The sequence below is a fragment of the Talpa europaea genome, assembly GCF_964194135.1.
Source record: "Talpa europaea genome assembly, chromosome: 9".
In the NCBI taxonomy this organism is placed as follows: Eukaryota; Metazoa; Chordata; class Mammalia; order Eulipotyphla; family Talpidae; genus Talpa; species Talpa europaea.
Window position 1 is genome coordinate 19,614,063 of NC_140076.1, and position 16,697 is coordinate 19,630,759.

The following is a 16,697-nucleotide window of genomic DNA, read 5'->3' on the forward strand; positions in this document are numbered from 1 at the left end:
AATTTACCAGCATTCACTCTCACACTGCTGTCCTCCACTTCCTTGCTTTCTGCTCTAGCAGCACAACCTACTGAGTCTTGTTCAGAGATTGACTGCAGGCCCCTGGGACTCTTGACCTGTCGGCCCTTTAATATCTTCTTTGCCCACTTCACTAGCAGATGAGAACTCTCTTGCTCTCAGTCCTGGTTCCATAGAAAGTCTCCCAACTTTCCATGTTGACCCTGGGAACTTCCACTTTCTTCTTCCTTCCTCTTCCTTTCCAGGGATCTGGGAACCCAGAATGGGGCAGTCAAGGACTGAGTGAAATTTTGCTGAACTTACATGTCCATCCAAGGCCCAGTGGTCATCTTTGAACTTATTCACAAAGATCTCCACGGGCCCCGTAATCTGGTAAACCTGGAGGAGGAGGTGGAAATCTTCTTTCTTGTAAATCCCTGGGAAAAGAAAGTTCAGAGACCAATTTTGAAAGATCTAGGAAAATTTCAAAACTCAGATTTGTGGGTTCGTGCGTTTGTGTATGCTGAAGAGGCTGGGTGTGCAAGAAAGTACGTATATGTGTCAACAAAGCATGCGTCACTGGCCTGTGGTTGTGACCCTGCCTGCTAAAGCACTCAAAAGAATTAAGTGAATGTGACTTTGTGTATGCTGATGTGCCAGCTAATGCATGGGTGTGCATGCAGTTGAGGGAATATAAGCATTCACGTGTGTGTGTGGGCGTGTGCACACATGAATGTGGGGACATGATCAGGTGTGGGGTTATGTATTATTTATATCTTCATGCATTCATCTATCTATACATCTTTTGGTAAACATTTGTCTTCTAAGTATTTACTTTTTCTGATCATAGAAAGACTGAAAATTTCAAAAGTTGAACACTGGGGAAATTTTGGCAAACGCAGAGATGCATGAGGGAAAAAAAATCAGTCCTGATCTCAGTATGAAGAAATAACCACTGTCAGCATTTTGGGGTAATTACTTCCTATATGTAATTTGTAAGAAAAATACCTATTTGTTCATTCAGATGACCGGATATATTTCTCATATGCATGTATTTGAACTTTGTCCACAGTTCCTGGCTCACAGCTTTCCAAATCCTTAGAATTTCTGAAGTGTTGAGAGACTGATAAATGTGTCTTTTGTTACGTGAATGAGGTGACTTTTGGAGGCACCTAAGGGGGGGGGCTGGAGAACCAACCATGTGATTAAAGGGTTGGAACTTCCAGACCTCTAGGAAGGGGAGAGAGATTGGAGGTTGAGTTCAATTGCCAGTGGCCAATGATTCAATCAATCATAGCTATATAAGGAAGCCTCAATAAACCTTTAAAAGGAGAGGTTTTGGGGATTTCCTGGTTAATGGACATATGGAGATTTGGGGAGAGTGTCCACCTGGCGAGGGTAGGGAAGCCCCACATCCTTTCCCTGTCTTGAGCCCTGGGCCTCTCTTCCATCTGGCTGTCCCTGAATGAGATCCTTTGTAACTAGCCAGTGATCTAGTGAGGAAGCAAGTTCTGTGAGCTGCCACAGAAAATCAATCAAACCTGCGGAGGGTCCTGGGAGCCTCTGATTTACAGGTAGTTGATTAGAATCACAGGTAACTGGAACTTCTGACTGGCTCCTGAAGTCCAAGGAAAGGACTGTGGGAACCTCATTAGAAGCACAGGTAGGCTGGGCTTGCCACAGGCATCTGAAGAGGGTGGTCTTGAGAGATGGAGCCCTTAGCCTGTGGGAGTGGATGCTGTCTCCAGGCAGATCATGTCAGAACTGAGCTGAACCGGGGTAGGGGTTCCTAGGAACACTGAAAGGCATCTGAAAATTCCGTTGTGTGGGGAAGCCCCCACACACCATTCCTATGTGGAAACTGGTCTTAGGATACCCATTTGCTTCCAATTTTGTATCATAAGATACATTTTTTTTCCTTTGAAAACTGGAGTCATATTTTAAATGCATCATGGTGGACACAGTTCCCTATAAATTGGCATCCTATATTATCCAGCAGATCAAATTAATATACCTATTTATTTTTAGACAAGTTTCTATTTCCAGTTTTATGTAATACAAATAAGGTATAATATGAAGATTCCCCTATTCATTAACATTTGACTCCCCTCATGGTATTTCTTGTGATAAAAATTCATAGGACTGTAATTAAGGGGGTCAGTCATTTTTATGAATCCAGACACAAATGGCCAAGTTGTTTCCTAGGGCTGCGCCGTCAGACTGGCCAGTGCTACATCTGTGCCTCACTGGACCTTGACCAGCATAAAGCTCATTACTAAAAAATAAACCTTAGTGGGATAGGTGGAAAATGACATTTTGTGCTTACTTTTATTTATTTTTGATTACTGCTGAAAAATAGTTTTCTCTTGCTTATTGACTGAACTTTGGCTTTTGGATTTGTCAGTCCCTTTAGGAGTTGTTCAGTATTAGGGAAATCAGTCCCTTTTCTCTCCCTTTTCTTATTTATAAGAGTTCCATGCTCATATTATTAACCATTTTCCTTTAGCCTGTGATGCTTTATCATGTAAATAGAGTTGAAAACACACTTCCTCTCTTTGTGCCCCACACCTTCACCCCACCTGTCTGTGCCTTGTAGGCCTGGACCCTGTGTGCTGCTGTGACAGCAGACACACACCTCTTTGCAAAGGCTGTGTGCCCAGGTGCCCACCCGCCCACCCACCCACCCACCCACCCACCAGGCTTTCACAGGCATCCTGCTCCTTACCAGCCAAGTGGAGTTCCACGCCGCTGTGGTCGATCATGGTGGCGTTGACCTTGCTGTTGACCATCTGGAAGCCAGTCACTCTGAGCATGGCCGGCTGCTTCTTCCCCTGGTACTCATAGGCCCCTTTCCATAGGGAATTCTTGGCAAAAACATCCCCAGGAACTGGAGGAATTGAGGGACAGATAGGAGAGGGACTTTCATGTGTGCTGGTGAAGTGGAGGCCATCAGATGGCTGAGCCCAGCTCACTCAAGGGCCGAGGGAGGGCTCTGCCCCTGGTGATTCTGTGTGTCTCAGAGTGGGTGGGTGGAGGGAAAAAGAGAGGTGGGCAAGGAGAAGGGAGAAAAAATAAGAAAGGGAGAGAGAGGGAACTAGGAGGGAGAGAAAGAAGAAGAAAGTAGAAAAGAGGGAAAAAAGGAGGGGAGAGGTTGAAAGATGGCGCAAGGGAAAAGGGAAGAGAAAGATGAAACCAACATGTTGCTGTCATGTGGTCGATGGGAATGAGGGTTGTGGAGGTGGGCGGTCCGACGCTCATCTTGGCTGTGACTTATCTGTTGTTTGGTCATGTGAAAGCGTCTTAACTTCCTCACCTGTAGGCCACACCTGTAGATCTGAAATGGGGGTCACCCCCTTACCTTTTTGGGATTATTATAGGGGATGTGTGATCTAAGGTTGTAAATTGCGTGTCGTGTGTTATGGGCACACAGAGAATCTGAAGAATGATAGCTGCCAACTGTCACTGATCTTCACAGTCATTCTCGAAAGCGAGCATTTTGGTCCCTATTTTATGAAAAAGTAAATTGAAGCTTGAGTGGTAAAGCTCATTTGCCCAAGGATACAGGTGGTCAGTGGCCAAAAGGGAACCTGAACTGATGATGCCAAGCCTGGTCTTCTTTCTTGTGTAGCTCACAGGCTAACCCAGTGTCAGGTAGGGGTAAACAGAGTGTGGGTTGAGAGAAGTGGGTGCTGGTCTATAATTTTGTATTGGCCAGGACACACCTGTAGTTCTATGCCCCATTCTGGACATCAGGCTCTGAGAGGCAGAACACCAGCCTTAACATGTAACCATTGTCAGGAAGCTCCCTAGCTGCTCTGGTCTGTGTCTGCCAGACCACGCACTGCCCAGTCCCATGTCCAGAGGGGTTTGGTCATCAGTGGCTCCAGAGCTCACAGCTCTGAGTGAGTTTCTGAAAGGGTGTGGCTTTCTCTTCAGGAAGAGGGTTCTGCTTCTTTCAGGTTCATTTACTCCTGGAGTCTGCCTGGGGCTGGGAGGTGAGTGGGGAAATCTGGTTCTAAAGTTTTCATGCCTTTCCCTTGGGTACTAGACAACTACGTGCTTCTGGGTGACTAGGTTACCCAGTGTCTTGAGTCAAAGAGCTGGACCACATATACCTGGGTGGACTATACACACCTGAGGCTTGGGGAAGGGGTGGCTCCCGGGCCGTGTTGATGGGTCTCCCACTGGGCCGGACCTCTGCTGGGGATGGAGGAGAGGAGAAAACAGGTTCAGCCTGTGGTCTATGCTCTATTGGAAAAATAATGCCCATCTCTCTGACTTTAGGTCCAAGGCTTCTTTGAGCTCTTGTCTTGGGGTTATCCTAGGCCAGGAGGGGGGCTGTTTTGATGGTCTGGTGGGTGATGTTGAGAACCATCACCAAAGGAAAACAAAGGGTTAGAAAGGAAATCTGATTTAGCAATTACAGTTATTGAAATATTAAACAAGGAATTAAGGCTTAGTGTTATATCTATATATATCTATATATAATATAGATAATTATTACTGCATTAAATAATAGGATCTAGCAGTGGAACTGCTGTACTGTCAGGAGCTGCTTAGAGTATCAGGCACATAAATAATACTTCGTGATACTGGTAACAATTATAATCATATGCAAAAATCTGCAATTTCTACCAGTGACAGTCACAGGTATTACTACCATTTTTATGGGTTTTGTCTACATTCTTGAACAAAGGAAATGCTGAATTTCAGCTAAAGGCAAGGGAAAATAAAGATGTCTATTTTTCCATCCTACTATACAGAGCCCCTATGAAGACCCTGGGTTGAAAGGCCCTGTCTTGAATTTGCTTTCCTTCCAGATATCCATCACGAAGGAGAACTGATGGCTCAGGATAGCAGCCACCTGATCAAACATGAATTCCTGAGCCCTAGTGAGAGTGAGCCCCAGGAGAGCTCATCCTTCCCCTGGAGTGGCGATATCAAGACTGAGAAGCCCTTCCAGGCGAAGGTGAAGGCCAGAGCTTGGGGCTAGGGCCAGAGCAGGCCTGGGCTCAGGTACAGCATCACTACTCAGAGGTCATGTGACCTTGACCAGCCCCTTTCCCACTCACAGTCCTGTCTCCTTCCACAGTGTCTATGTGCATCAAACGATCACGCTTTAATTATATTCAATTTTATTTGTCATCTCAATAAAGCTGGGAAAAAGAAATCCGAAGGATAATTAAAAACAAACAAACAACTCTTACAACTCAACAATAAAAAGACAAATAACCCAATTAAAAAATGGGCAGAGGATTTGAATAGATATTTCTGCAAATGGCCAATAAACACATAAAAAGATCTCATCATGAGCCATCAGAGGAAGATAAATCAAAACCACAATAAGCGACCACTTTCCTTTTTGGATGACTCTGCTAAAGATGATAGACAGTAACGAGTGCTGACAAGAAGGGAGAGAAACGGAAGCTGGCACGTCGCTGGGGAGGATGTAAAATGGTACAGGCCCTTTGCAAAAACAGTTTGACAGTCCCTCAAAATGTTACCCATGGAGTTTTCATTCTACCCCTAGATACACACCCAAGGAAATTGAAATGTGTCTACATAAAAAATACATGTGTTCACATAAAGAACATGTACATTTATGTTCACAGCAGGATTATTCCTGCTAACCTCAAAGTGAAAACCCAAATGTCAAGGGGTAAATGAATAAACAAAATGTGGTAGATCCATCCATTGACAGAATATTATTACTCAGGCATAAAAGAAACCTCAAAATATGGATTAACTTGACAACATTATGATAAGTGAAATGAATCAGATACAAAAGGACAAGCTGCATGATTCAACTACACAGGCACCGAGAATAGGCAAATTCACAGAGATAGAAAGTTTAGTAGAGGCTTTGGGGGGCTGCAGGGGAAGGGGCCTAAGATATCATTGGTTAATGGGTATGGAGTCTCTTTTTGGGATGACACAAAAATTCTGCAAGTGGATGGTGCTGATGGTGGCATTATATCGTGTATTACTTATGCCATGGAACTGTGTGCTTAAAAGCATTAAAATGTTATGTGACAATTATGTCTTCACAAAAAATGGTTAAACTGGTAAATTTTATATTATGCTTATTTTACCACAGTAATTGCACTGTAAAAAAAGCAAGCTTAGGTTATTACCCTATATGGAAAACAAATATTACTTTCTACAAATGAAGAATTTATAATTCATATAATGAGTGTTAACAATGTTATTAAATTCCAGCTCTGATAAAGGTTCTGAAGCTGAAGCCTTCTCTCTCTGAGAGGCAGGACAGCAAAATACTTATGAGTATTAAGTCAACCATCAGCTCTTTCCCTTTACCAGCTTGTGACCTTGGGCATATTACTTAATCTCTTTGTGCCTCAGTTTCTTTGCATATTAAATGGGCATACAAATAGCAGCTGCCTCACAGAATGATCCTGAGGACTGAATGAGTTAATATATAACAAAGGAGCACAATGCCTGGTATATGGCAGATCAGCACTTCTAAGAGAGTTTCATGTCATTTCAGCATCAAACCAATCCTTTCTTTATGCTGGACTTTTTACTTAAGACTAGACTGAGACAACACCTCCAGGAAGCCTTCCCTGACTACCCCTCCACCCTCAGCACCTTCCTCCTCAACCTCACATGCCAGCATATCTCTATGTCCCTCCAGGAAGGGTGACTTCAGATAATGCATATGTCTGCTGCAGCTGTGTGTGAGCTCCTTTGGGGCAGGGTTTGTGTCCTTCATCTCCGCATCCTCCAGGTCCAGTATAGGCATGGCACAGTGTTAATGCTCAATGAATAGAGAAGAGTGGGAGGAAGATCTGGGACAGCTTGGTGACCCCGAGGGATCTGTGGGTGGGTGCTGTTCTATCAAGGTTATAATATGTGTAACGCATTGTTCCAGTCTGGTGGAACAAAGAGTTTTTCTCTGATGACTCAGTATAACTGTGGGAGATTGTTTAAACTCAGGTAGAAGGTAGCAAAATAAAATGTGGATGGTTTTATTATGTGCTTTTTTAGTCTGCTCCTAGAGACTCAACACCTAGGAAAACAGGCACAGGATTCAGCTCCTGGAAATTATATTTCTTCCTTCTCCTTTGCCCTCTTTCACTGAAGCTCAGATGCTACCTTCAGCTACCTCCCGAGAGGGTCACTAAGTGGGCGCACTTACCCAGGCAGATGGGGGGTTTGCCTGTCCAGCTGCCATCTGCTTTGCAGGTGCGGTGCTCCGAGCCGCCTTTGAGGGAAAAGCCCTCCTGGCAGGAGTAGATGAGTGTGTAGCCCATGGAAGGCAAGTCCAAGGCCCCAACATTGGCATGGGTTGGCGTCTCTGGCTGCTTGCAGTGGTGGGCTGCACGGGAAGAAACAAGTTTGGACCTGGGGAGATTAGGGTCCTCTCCTGAAGCCTTTCCACCATCCCATTTCTAGATGGAACAACCCCTTCCTTTCCTGTATGGGCACCTTTAATGTCCAGCAACCCCTCCCATCACCCCACTGCTGGGGAAACCTAAGCCTGCAGTGCTTTTCCCGAGAGAAGAGGAATCCTGATTACCTAAAGCTGAAATCTGGAGCCTGAGGACTAGCCTTGTTAGTTTTTGTAACCCCGGAAAGTTCTTTTATCTTTGCAAAGGTGGATGTCTTCAAATTAAAGAAAGACTTTTGTGTGGAAATGCCTTCTGTGTGAACCCCGCGGGGGAAAGACTACCAAGAGATCAACACTGGTCCCAAAGAGAAGTTGTGAGCGCCCTGTCTTTCAGAGCATTCAAGTGCATCCCGGATGCTCAACGGGGGGAGTCAGGAGTTGTTGAGGGGCTGTCTCGGGAGGGAGGAGAAGTCACACTCACGGACACAGTCGGGCGGGGTTCCGCTCCAGGTCAGGTTGGGGAGGCAAGTCCTGGTGGTGGAGCCTTGAAGCAGGTAACCTTTCTGACATCGGAAGAGCACTGTGCTTCCGACCTGTGGCAGCAAGGGGAGAAGGTCCATGGTCGCCTTCCATGCAGCAAAGCCCTCACCTGTCACATGACTACATCCCGCCTCTGACCTAGCTCTGATCTGGGCCATGGCCTCTGCCCACAGCGCCCTTCTGGGTGTCTGGCTGGTTAGGCCTGACTTGCCCTTTGAGGCAGTGTGCAGTGCACCTGGTAGCCGGGCTGGCCCAACTCCTGACCCAGATCAAGGCTCTTCCTGGACCTGTCACCTCTGCTGTGGGGCAGAGGCCTGGAAGGGCCCTGTGCTCTGCACACACTCAGGGAGTGATGGGCTGGGTGAAGCTCTGCAGCCTGTCTCCTGGGAGGGCAAGTGACATCCCTGCTGCTGCTAAGTTGCACCAGATATCGCCACCCTCAACTGTGAGGGTGGATTCAAAAGCATTTTATAAACTGTGAAAACCATAGAAAATGGACTCATTACTGAGTGTGTCTCTTTCATCTACGAGCATGCAGATTCCACAGGATGGGAGACTGGCTGGTCTTCCTTACAGATCTGGTCCCTAAGGACTGTTGTTGTGCCTTGTAAGTATTTGGTGAGCAGATCTCTCCCTTGGCTCAGTTGTTCATCCCACCCTCACCCTCCACCAGCCCCTCACGGTTTGACTTGACATCCTTGCAAGCACCAGGCCCCTCTGTCTTCTGCAATCCATGCAGCATAATGCAGCTGGATCAATGTTCTGAACCCCAGCTCAGATTAACACTACAACTGTTCCTTGAACAACAGCAGGTTAGGGGTGTTGACCCCCCAAGCTGTTGAAAAGGCCTGTATAACTTTTGACACCCCCTTCCCCAATTTAACTACTAACACTCTACTGTTGACCAGAAGTGTTTCTGATGATATCAACAGGCGATTAACATGTATTTTGTGTGCTACATATTTTATATATTGTATTCTTACAATTTAGTAAGCTAGAGAAAAGACAATGCCATTGAGAAAATTATATGGAAGAGAAAATACTTTCCTAGCACTGTATGGTGTTTATCAAGACCGTAAGTTCATGTCATAAGGTCCGTCTGTCTCTTCTTCATCTCCACAGATGCCCCAGTCCAGCCACATGGAGTGATGGGCAGTATTTGTGAGCTACAGGTTAGCCTGCTCTTTGACATCAGCCCCAAGGGCTGGTGGAAGGCCTTTGCAGGCCTAAAGGTTGCTCTGGGCTGCGGGGTTCTAAGAGCACAGTGCTTCCTTTCCCAGCTTCCAAGTCTTGACCCTCCCAGTGCTGTCCCGAGGGAGGTGTCCTGGTCCTGTGAGGCTGACAGTGACAGGAAGTGACAGGAGACAGCAAGGTCCAATCTTGGCTAACCTCATTACCTGGTAGCCCTGGGAATTGTTCTGAATCCCAAACTGCGGCATGCCGGGGTCAGCACACGTGGTCAGCGTTGGGTCTGGATTGCAAAACAAAGAAACAGACCACATGGTCTCAGAAGCTTTTGTTGCTGCTCCCCTGGGGAAGTAGATGGAGGAAAATGGAGCCCCCACCTTTTAAAGACTCCACCCAAGTCCTAGCCCTAGCTGACTCTAAGACTCCTGGTGGCTGATTACCTCTGGCTATTTCACATCCTGCTCTCTGAAGGTTCGAGAAAAACTTGTTCCCTTTTACAGATGAGACCATGGACGACAGGGGAGGAAAGTCATCGTCTCAGGCCCCAGGAAGGATGCCCACAGCAGGGTCCTGCCCCGGACCCCTCTCACCTATGCAGCTGGGCTGGGTGCCACTCCATGTCCCATCTGACTGGCAAAACCTCCGTGGAGACCCCACCAACACCAGAGGGGGCTGGCAGGAGAAGGACACAGACGACCTGTAGGAGAAGCCTCGGTCCTCTCTCCTCCCGCGGGGTGGGACACCAGGATCTCCGCAGAACACAGCTGGGAAGAGGAACAAGAAAGGCAGGTCCAAGTTGCTTTCTAGCACCAGCCTTGTTTTTTGTATTGTCTCCCTCCTTATTGCACTTGAACTCTGGACACGGTAAATGTTCACGCCTCCCCAGGGCGGCAGCTGCTGTATGGGTCCTCTCCTTCCCATATTCAAAATGCTCATTCACAGTCATTCAAGTAATAGCAACATGGAAGGGAGTTTAGAACATCGAGAAAAAATAAATTATAATTCTGCCACCACAATTATTTTTTTTTCATTTTTATGCTCACTCCCTCTTGAGTTGTCTATAAACATGTGCCTAACTGTTGTTATCCTTTTTTTGTTCATGTAGGATCCTATAAACAGTTTTGTGTGACATCATTATTGGCTGCATAATTTTGCAATGAGAGCTTATGCCAAAATTGTGTAATAATATCTAAACAGTAGGGTTATAGTTTATTATAACCTTATTAAGGCATTTCCTATCATGATAAACCTATAAATGACTATTCCTAAATTGTACTGTTTTCTTAGGGAATTCTCTAGGAGTGAGCTTAGTGTCTTAAAAGGTTTGGGTGTATATGAAGCTCTTGATGTGTACTGACAACTGTCTTCCCGAAGGGTGGCCCTTGACACTGTATTAGGTACCATGTGAATGAGTCCGTTCCATTCAGATCACCAGAGTGTTATTAAAAATTGACTACAGAATTCAAATCACATGACAGCAAGCAGAATAAATGCAGAATGAATAAATAAATAAATCTCTATGTTCTGCTCGGTCTTTAAGTGTTTGCCTGCCAGGTGCACTAAATTTGCTTATCTCCATTGCACACTGCAGAAATGGGCCTCTTTTTACTTAATGGGTTGAGTTGCAATTGTGATTTTGATGCCTTTCACACTAGCAGAAAGGGGTCCTACCCGTATTTTTTATTCTTAGAGCCAGTACACTGAACAGATGTCAAGGCCCAAGGGGACACGTCAAAAAACGCTGGAGGTGTGTGGTGTGAGGGGCCGGTGGGGCTGCCGCAGGTGTGGTGTTTTGGTCAGAACCTCAACACTCAGTTTGCACCCATGTCCCCTGAACACTGGCTATGGCAGTCTTACCCACGCCCACATGCAACAGAGACCAGCGGTTACAGGTGGCACCACCCCACATGCCTCTCACACACGCAGCAGATGTGGCTGCTCATAGAGTGACCCTCGTGAGGTCCACATGCCACTCTGGAGCTCCATTTCTTACAGCACTTGAAAATGAAAAGTTAGTTATGTCTATTCTTTTTCCTTATTTTTAAAGTCCTGGTGGTAATAACATGAGCTATCAATTTGGATCAGAATTTTAGAGATTTTTGGGAGAAATGACTGTTTCCACACTCTGCTTTGCCACTAACTCACTGTCAGGTCCTTTTTCTCTGAGCCTCCTTTTCTCCATTACCGAGAGAGAATGAACCTCTCCTGCCACCTCCCAGGACTTCTAGAGAGAATCCGATTGATCGTGTGTGTAAACATCCTTCTGAGGGAGTCCGAGGCACCGAGAAATTGTCACCCATGATCCGTCTGAGCACGCTGGGATGAAGGAACTGGATGCCTTGATCGACGAGTGAGTGAGTCCACAGGGAGCAAACCAGAGCCAAAATATAGAGCCTGTGTGGATCCTCTTCCTCACCCGTTTTGCTTTAAATTCACTTCCTCTTCCATTAACTTTCAAGCAGGATTTATAAAACATCTTTCTGCTCCTGATTTTCTGCTGTTTCTGGCACCAAATAAATCAATAGAGATGAGCCCTGCCCTTGAGATCTTAGATTCCAAGTCAGATAACAGGTGGGTAGAAAAGACAAAAGACCCAGATAAATAACATGGTTTAAACATCAGTAAAATTCACTGGGAGTACACTTCTTTCCCATAAAGAGCTTGTGGGGACTCATCAGGTGCATCAGGTATTCAGGAGAAGAAGTGGAAGTTGCACACTTGGCAGCGGTGGGATTGGGGAGAGGTTAGTATCAGAAATGACTTTAGCAAAGACAGGGAAGTTACCCAGCCAGCTGGGAAGTGCTGAGAGTGGGCCTGGGGAAGACTGTAGAAAAGTGAGTGAAGCTGCCACTGAAAATGAGCTTGATCCTGATCTGCTATAATATGGGACAAAATCCCTGGCTGCACTGTTGAGGGAGTTTCGTGCAGAGGATGCACTGCTATGTGGCTTTGTTTGCAGTAATCCTGCAAGAAGGTGACTAGGTCTGCAAGGGTTGACAGAGGAAGAGATCTAATCTGGAGGGAGGAAGCAGAGAGGACACAAGCTGCTGAAGGGCCAGATGTAAAGAGTGATAAGTGGAAACAGTGATGAGAATTCCACTGAGGGTAACTGCTCCGAGCAGTTCTCAGTGGTCAGCAATTCGGCCGTATTTGGAGCAAAACATAATATTTGATTTCTTTACAGTACAGACTTCTTTACAGTGTAGGCCAAGTTCCCCAGAACATCACTTCAACTATGAAGAACATTTTTTTGTTCTGATGGGTGAATGTAGACGTGCACAGAATTGTGAGGCTAACCATCACATGCACAATAAAATGGAAGCTGGGTCTGTGGCCCATGCCTGGAAGCTGGGAGACTATGCCTACCCATCAGAAATCAGCTAAAGGTCAAGTTGATCAGCAGTCACTACACCCACCAAGTGGCAACTTAAAGAACAAGAAATGTAAATAGATGACAAAGAACAGTCTTTGTCAGTCTTGCTATTAAGCAATGTGATGCCAATTAAAATAATGAGATATTTAAAAAAAATTCTTAGGCTGGTAAATCTTGAAAGACACTGGCAAATCCATTGTTAATGAGGGCATACTCTCATAAACTGCCGGCGGGGGTGTAAAGTGGGCCTTTTTCTAGAAGACAGCTTGGCAACACGTGTGGAGAAGCTCAGAGTGTGTGCCCAGGGACCCTGCATCTCACTCCTCAGACTTTATCACCAGATAAACAAATGCTAATTTCAGGGATTTTTATCGCAGAACTGCCTCTAAGGTGATTAAGCCGGAGAAACCTAAATACATCATTGGCAGGAGAGTAAACAAGTCGTGGCATCTACAAGGGAATTCTTGAAAGTTATTAAAAATGAAGATGTGAAGATCAGTGCATATTGCCAGTGAGTGGTAATGATGGTGTATCCACGAGCACAAGTTGTGGACTCAACTTGCATGGACCTCGAGTTCCAATCAGATATCGAATATAGGTCACTATATAGGCAAGATTGCAGAGTGATAGGTGTGGAAGCCCCCTCAAGAGCTTGGCCATGGTTATCTTTGGGAAGTGAAAGTTCAGATAATTGTTATGTTCTTTGTATTTCCAGACAAGGCACAATTTTTATTTTTAAAATGATAACCACAGTTCTTTGTTAAAAAGCAACTCCAATATTTCTCAAGAAGAAAAACAAGGTTTCTGAATCCAGACCCAACCCTGAGTCTGGCTCCTGAAGTTTCCCTGGAAAGGATCTGAAGATCTGAAGGATTCACTGCACACCAAATGCTGCCATTCCTGCATCCGCTTTGGAGCTGCTGGTCCCTGTCTCTTGAAATTTCCCAAATTGTAGCAAACTTTCAGAGGTAGCCAATTAGTGTCATGAATTATATTGATAGTTTTCTGTAGAACTAGATAATTTCTAAGTGAAAATAAAATAATAAATCTTCCTGTTTGTCTAAAGCAAATCTTCCAGGGCCCAATTATAGGGCATAGCAAGAATAAGACAACTGGAACCTGCTTTTCTAGGGATCTGGGTAAGAAATGAGCCTGGGGGTGGAGATGGGGCTCTCTAGGACACACCTGGGCCTGGCAGATAAGAACTGGCCCCTCTGGCCAGAAAATTACAAGTGTCTGGGCATCTATACTGTGCAGGGTATTTTCCATAAAGACAGACAAATTTCCAGTCTCTCCCCAAGATTTCTGGGCACTATCCCTTTCAGTTAAGAACCTTGCAGGTTAAAATACCTCCCTTATCTGACTTAGTTTCTTTCTGCTGTGACTCCACACAGTGCTGGCGGCCAGGGCTTAGTTAAGTTATCCTCATTTTCTTCCTTTAAACTTCCTTCCTTTTTAAAATAGTGTCTTTGACAAAGGGCCTCCCTCATTTGGGGGAGGGGATTCTCCACTCCAGACCCGCTAGCTGCAGAGTTCTGAGGAGAGTTCTGAGGAGGGAAGGAGTCAGCAGAGAGCAAGCACCCAAGACCCTCGCGAGCCACTTACGAAAACACTGAGGCAGCTCTCCGGTCCAGGAGCCGTTTCCTTCACAGGTGAGCACCGCAGGCAGGGAAAGCTGGTAGCCCTCCAGGCAGGCATACGTCACGCTGGAGCCCCACATGAAGTCAGACCCCACCACTTTCCCGTTGGGGATGAGCTGGGGTGGCTTGCACATGATCGCTGGGGGGAGAGAAAGCAGACTGAGTTCTGGGGGTTCTGGCGTGTCCTGGGAAACCAGGCCCGGTAGCCAGACACCACTGGCAGTCATGTGCTCTGGAAGCCTGGGCCAAGCAGGAAGGACCAGGAGTAAGCCCTCTCACTTTGAGAACTCAGATCTTTTTGGCCCTTATAACACCCTCTTTCAACTGTGACAAACCAGTCCTGTCTTTGGAGGACCCTCCCCTCAATGTCTGAGGCCCAGGCCTTGCCGTGATACCTGCCGACACCCTCCTGGCCAATGCCCAGGGGCTGGTGTTTCTCCCACCCACCCCCTGATAAGATGCTAGGGCTGCCTCACCACTCCTCCCTCCAGGGGTCCAAGGCCTCCACTCACTTCTACCTTCTCAGCCCCACCCACATCTGTGGCCCCACACGCACCCTTGCAGACTGGCTTGGTACCGTTCCATGTCCGGTCCTTGGTGCAGCTCAGCACAGACACCCGATGTGACTCCATCATGTAGCCGGGGACACACTGGTATGTCACTGTCTTGTTGTACCTGAAGTCATTGCCCAGCCGGAGGCCATTGGCTGGGATCCCGGGGTCACCACAGTTTATGACTAGGATAAAGGGGACAGGGCACTGTTCACTTCTGGTCCAGGTCACCTTGTCCCCAGCATTCCAGCACCGTTCCTGCCCTCCCTGCACACGCCCAGGAAGAACTGTCAGATCTGGGAAGCTCTCTCTCCTCAGAGGCTCCCAGTTAGCACTGCCCATTCCAAAATCTATTCAGCCAGATCTCCCTGCAAGGCTCTTCCTGCACCCCACCATCCCTGCCCACACATTCCTTCATGTCCCTGTGTGGGTTATGAAAGCCATCTTTCTTATTTAAAACCCACCCCTCAAAGAGGAAGTACCCAAGGGCTGAGTTCCTAAAGAGGCTGGTCCAAGGAGAGGGAGGCTGCCAGGCTGAGAGCCGAAGATGTGTTCATGGCCGACCTGAGATATTTGTCGCCTAAAGAGCATGCCTACTGTCTGCTCTTCTGCCCGGTGGCCTAGAAGCAGGGCCCGATGACCAATGCAACGGCCATGCCTGTGTTAAGGTATCAAATGAGGGTGGAGTTTGGTGCTCTCTGGCCTCAGACTAAAAGGGAACTTGCTGAGGGACTTCAGAGGGAGCCTGAAATCACAGGAAGGACTTGGAAAGGGAGAATGTTGTCATATTTCCCTATCTGGGCCCCGCAGTGACTCACTTTCCAAGGAACAGGATGTGGGGCTGTACCACAAGGAGCCAGGCTGGGTGGGGGTGGGCCCAGGGGAGAGATGGCACTAACCTAGAAGTCAAGGAGGTAACTTTAAAGGGGAAAGAAAATCAGACTGATTCTCACTGGGGGGTTTGACCTGTAGGAGAAAAAGAAAGCCCAAGGGATTGGCTAGAGCCTGAGAAGTAGCAACTATAGATTCTCAGACTACGAGCCTCAGTCATGTTGTGTGTAAAGTGGGGCTAATCATACTTCATGGGGTTGAGATGAGAGTCAGACGGATGATGCTTGGACAAGAAAACACTTAGCCCTACAGTACGTGTCTTGTGTGTGGAGGTCACCTGTATGCCTCTCGCCCAAGGTTGAGTCCCCCCACTGCAGCCAGTCTGCCCAGTCTCCCATGGACGTGGTCTTCTTTGGCATGGAGGAATGCAATTGCCTTGGCCACCATCTGCTTTGATACCATGGCCCTGGGTTCTCACCTGTGCACTCTGGGTCACTGCCTGTCCAGGTGCCATTGACCGAACAGTGTCGGCTGAGCAGGCCTGTGGCATAGTAGCCGTCCCGACACTCATAGACAATGGAGCTGGAGAAAACCAGGCCGTCACTGAACAGGACTCGGGCATTGCTTGGAGTCCCCGGGTTCCCACAAGAGATCACTAGGAAGCCAAAAGAGCGCATTATTCACCAGACAAGGGCAGTATCACCCAGGGGGCTGAGCGCTGCCCAGGCTGCCAGCCATGCCTGATCTGTGGATGAAAATGCCACCCAGCTGACTTGCATGTCTGATCCGCTCCCACTCAAAAGGGAAGGAAAGACTTATATGAACTTTTCCTTCTTTCTACAAAGTGAAGACTGTATCTATTTTATTACAACACCTAAAATTTCAAAAATTCATTAACACTGTATCCAGGTTTCCTCAATTGTCTTATTTTTTTCACAGTGCATTTATGTAAGTCAGGCTCCGTTAAGGTCCAGACATGACATCTGGCTGGCATGTCTCTATGACTCTTTGAATCCAGAGATTTGAATCTGGATTCAAAGAGTCCCCTCTCCTAAAATTGGTTTGTTACAGGAAAGCAGGGCATTTTCCTGGCAGAATCTCCCACCTTCTGGATTTTGCTAGTTGTTCCTCCATTCCCTGTAGGTCTGTCACCAAGTTCTACTCTGCAAGGGTACTTCATAGGTGGTTTATGTCTTTCCTATTGTACCACATCAGGAGGCACAGAG

At 46.8% G+C, this 16,697-nt stretch overlaps 1 protein-coding gene across 1 annotated transcript in view; it reads right to left on the minus strand.

Annotated features, from left to right (window-relative positions):
* CSMD2 (CUB and Sushi multiple domains 2) overlaps positions 1 to 16,697 on the minus strand; it is a gene marked incomplete at both ends in the record, with an annotated part of 507,564 nt that overhangs the window by 2,201 nt on the left and 488,666 nt on the right. Inside the window, 10 exon segments of the mRNA XM_084243387.1 lie at positions 322 to 434; positions 2,723 to 2,884; positions 4,132 to 4,194; positions 7,157 to 7,336; positions 7,830 to 7,941; positions 9,286 to 9,359; positions 9,667 to 9,840; positions 14,055 to 14,228; positions 14,646 to 14,825; positions 15,950 to 16,126. Of these exon segments, the coding sequence (XP_084099513.1) occupies positions 322 to 434; positions 2,723 to 2,884; positions 4,132 to 4,194; positions 7,157 to 7,336; positions 7,830 to 7,941; positions 9,286 to 9,359; positions 9,667 to 9,840; positions 14,055 to 14,228; positions 14,646 to 14,825; positions 15,950 to 16,126 (1,409 nt within the window).